Source organism: Podarcis vaucheri (assembly GCF_965113315.1).
Source record: "Podarcis vaucheri genome assembly, chromosome: 5".
NCBI lineage: Eukaryota > Metazoa > Chordata > Lepidosauria > Squamata > Lacertidae > Podarcis > Podarcis vaucheri.
In genome coordinates, this window is record NC_138763.1 from 8,079,018 (window position 1) to 8,082,776 (window position 3,759).

General features: G+C 53.4%; 1 protein-coding gene across 1 annotated transcript; it reads right to left on the minus strand.

The window, feature by feature from the left end:
• Window positions 1-234: 234 nt before the first annotated feature.
• Window positions 235-3,430, minus strand: CAMK2N2 (calcium/calmodulin dependent protein kinase II inhibitor 2). The gene is made up of 2 exons (XM_082223681.1): window positions 3,010-3,430; window positions 235-2,192 (listed from the first exon to the last, which is right to left on the minus strand). Exons 1-2 carry the CDS (start codon window positions 3,170-3,172, stop codon window positions 2,122-2,124), a joined length of 234 nt encoding a protein of 77 aa, XP_082079807.1. The 5' UTR covers window positions 3,173-3,430; the 3' UTR covers window positions 235-2,121.
• Between the last annotated feature and the right edge of the window lie 329 nt (window positions 3,431-3,759).

Below are 3,759 nucleotides of genomic sequence, written 5' to 3' on the forward strand. Positions count from 1 at the left end.
AACAGAGAGGTGGTACCTTTTTCCAAGGTCTGCAGCCCAGCAAAGTTCTCAGCAGGGTTTCTATAGGATTCCTCAAGAGAACACAGTAATTGCTTTTTAAACAACCTCTCTAACAGGGATCTGAGCCCTTGGCCAGTGGTGAAGTTGCAGTGGCAGGTTTTGGTCTGATATAAGCTGGCTTGTCGATCATGCACAATCTTTGCCAAGGACGATACCCAGAACTGGCTGCTTCCATTTCAGTACATGTATGTATTTATTCATTAAGTTTTGTTCACCAGTACAGTGAAAAATGGCATTAAAATTTACAATGGGTCATTCTTAGAATGTCATGACAATAAATTTTGTTTTTTTGCTTGTCTTCATAAAATGTCGTATATTATTGAAAAGATGAAGGTTTCTCATGCACAACGGACAAGAATAAGCTTATTTTAAAAAATAAATAAATTAAAGTACAAAATTAAAAACAACTCTGAACATCCCCTTCTAATAAAGAGGCATCAAATAACCAGCAAGTTATCTGAACACATTCATAAACAGTGCAATAGTATTTTTTTTCTAAATTCTTCATGTTCCTACAAAGTCCATCAACAAAGCCATTGATCACAGTATAAGACTCTTTAAATACATTTCTTGTTAACGATGATGTGTGCAAAACCTCAAACACATTCAAGAAGTCCTGTCCAATACTGATATATAATTAAGAGCGCCAACTATTTCACTATATCTGCCTTCCAAGGGGAAAATCCATCTTATAAAACCTTTTCTGTCTTGCCTTTATGGGGAAGAAAACAATACAAACAATCTTTTGATGCAACGTTTTTGACATTAGACATTAGCAGATTGTTGTTAACAAATATTCAGATATAAAAATACAAATATGAGGAGTTTCTGTTAAAAAGAAGCGTGCCATAGTGGGATGACTAGTGGCACCAAGACGTGGCACCAAGACCAGGAAGCTCATGCAAAAAAGATGGAGCAAAAATGTCTCTCGACAGCAAAACAATCACTGTCTTTTATGTTATAGTCCATCCATGTCAGAACCTCTGTCTTCCACTCAGCACTGCTGGCTTTGGGCTTTGGGTTTGCTGGTATTTTGCAAACGGGCTGGGGTTTTACAGGTTGGTGTTATATTTCAGGGGGGGAGCTACTGTGTATTACGGGATGGTTGCCGGTTTGGAATATAGACGCCATGACTGCAAACACGATGAACCTGTTATATTTAGAGAAGTGTGCGCGCAAGTGTGTCTGTATAAGTGTGTGTATTATATTCGTTTCTACGTCTATGCAGATGTCAGCTACACAGCCACCCCGAAAATGTGAAAGGCGTAAAGTGCATCGCTACAGGAGACCTCCCCCCCACCCTTAAAAATGGAGAGAGCTGGGCAATCCAGTGGCTCAGAGCTCTCAGAGGAACAGCACCTTCAAATCGTGGTATGGAGGGGGTCGCCCAAGCCAAAGAGGGGACTCTACACTGCTGCTGCTGAGGGCTGGACAGAAGGAATTGGGAGGGGGGAGGGCGGGATGATGGAAGGTTCGGGCACATGGGAAAACAGGCAGCACCCCAGCGCGGGCGCAGGGAAAGGCGCTGCTGCAATGGACGGCTCCACAGCAAGAGCCTCCAAGAGGATGGTGCTGCAATGGACAGCTCCCCGAGCTGCAGGCGCGTCGGAAAGATGGTGCTGGAGCGGACGGCTCCGCGCGTCAAGCGATGGTGCTGAAATGGACAGCTCCCCAAGGCGCAAGAGCTCCATTCCGCAACGGAGGAAGGAAGGGGCAGGTGGGGAGAGAGAGAGAGGAAGCCCCTTCTAGAAGGGCTGTTGTTGAAGATGCAACTCCGGGGATGGGCATCGTGCACTGGTAACCAGGACAGAGTTGGGTGGCAAGGTCTCTTTGTCCCTTATGCTCTCCGTTGGATGCGGAGGAGGGTGAGATGGTGGCCCCCGTCAAGTGACCTCTTCGGGCTGGGGGTCTGCGTTGGGGGTGGAGGGTGTTGCCAGCAGCCTCATCTCCTTCCTTTTGCTTTCCTTGTTGTCCACAATCCCAACAAACATGCGCAGCCAAAAGTGCTTTAAAAATTCAGGGATCAGTCTGCAGCTGGGTGCAGGCGCCTTCCGTGCTGATTTATACCCCAGAAGGCGACTTGTCTGTCATCCCCTTCAAGACCTCGTCTATTCTATCGTCTTCGATCACCACTGTAGGGACAGGAGAGCAAACGCAGAAAAAACACGCCGTCAGAATGGAAAGGGCACGCGGGGTGGGGGCCTCATCCTGCGTACTTAAGACCTGGCGTTGGCCACACTTAAATCACCCCTCCCTCCCCAGCCTCGCCGCTCCTTTGGGGCAGCCATGGGGCTGGATCTCCCGCCCTCCCTCCTTTGACATCTGGTAATGAAACCCGCTCCAGGAAAATGGCTCCCCATCCTTCCCAGATGGTGGCTGGCTGCGGAGCGCAGAGCCAGCGGAGGTGATTAGAGAGGGAGCGCAGCCAGCGGAACGTGCGGGAGGAGATGGGGACCGAGGCGCGCCGGCTCCGGGGCAGCTCTATGGGCGCTTAGCCCTGGGGGGATGTGGAGGGGTCTGGGCTGAGTGAGGAGAGAAGTAGTGATGACTGGAATTCTTGTGGCAAATGGCTCAGATCGGAGCTCAGCTTAAAGAGTGCGGTGGAGGGGCGCTGAACGAGGGAAAAGACTCCCCACCACCAAAAAAACCACCCTTCTTTCTCCCTTTCCAACAGATTCCGTCTGCGGCACCCCAGCTAGGATATGTAACCACAGCGACAGGAAAAATCACGGACTGGGGGGTGGTTAGCCTTGTCGAGGTTGACTGAAGTCCGGCTCTCAGGGGTGGGGAGTGAAACACTTCCCTTTTCCTTCTCCTGCGCTGGCAGCAGATGGGCAAGAGGTGGGACTGGGGAGGGAGGGGTGTTGTTGTTGTTGGGGCGCACGGGGACGGTGCCCCGAGGTGTGTACCCAAGCAAGCAAGCAGCCGCGCGCGGACGACGCTCCTTACCTCGCTTGGCTCTGCCAATCTGGCCCAGCTTGGGGGGCCGCTTGGACTGGTTGCCCCAGGAGTTGGTGTCCTGCAGGCGGCAGCTGAAGGAGATGTCTCCGACTTCCGAGTCGGTGCCATAGCGGGCCACTTTGTCGTCGTTGTAGGGCAGGATCTCAGACATGGTGCTGGCGGCGGCGGCGGCGGCGGCGGCACCTGGGTCACTTTCTGCTCCTCGCAGAGAGAGCGAGACAGAGGCGGGGGCGAGGCTCCGAGAGGATCAAGAGGCGCTGAGCAATTGGGGCAGACGAGCAAAGGAGAGCCAGCGAGCGAGCGAGCGCGTGCGGCGTCCAGCAGCCTCGACGAGCGTCTGAGCAGAGCGCTTGGGACAACCCTACACCATAAAGGAAACCCAGGCGGAAGGATGAAGTCATGCATCCGGGGCTGAGCGCGCGGCTCGGCGGCGGCAAGGTCCTCCCTCTCCCCCCCCCTTTCTCCCCTCCCCGCCGAGCGTGGCAGCGAAGGGAGGCGGTGACATCAGGAGGCGAGGAAGGAATGACAATGAGGATGCAGCAAACGAGCGGGGGAGGGGAAAGAGGAGGGGGCGAAAAAGGGTCAGAGAGGGGGAGCCCGCCCCTTTCCAGCGCCCTGGGAGCCCAGACCCCCTGCGGAGCGCGCCCTCTGTCCGCCCTCCGCAGATCCCCTGGGGAAAGCCCTGCTGGGAGCCGCTGAGCCCCTTCCCCCCTCCTCCTCTTCCTCCTCCTTCCTCAC

What these genes read in the sequence shown, in the direction of transcription:
- CAMK2N2 (XM_082223681.1), bottom strand. Translation starts at nt 3,172, where the DNA reads ATGTCTGAGATCCTGCCCTACAACGACGACAAAGTGGCCCGCTATGGC. An exon ending in GATTGGCAGAGCCAAGCGAG is followed by an intron (nt 2,193 to 3,009) that starts GTAAGGAGCGTC and finishes CTGTCCCTACAG; the next exon opens with TGGTGATCGAAGACGATAGA.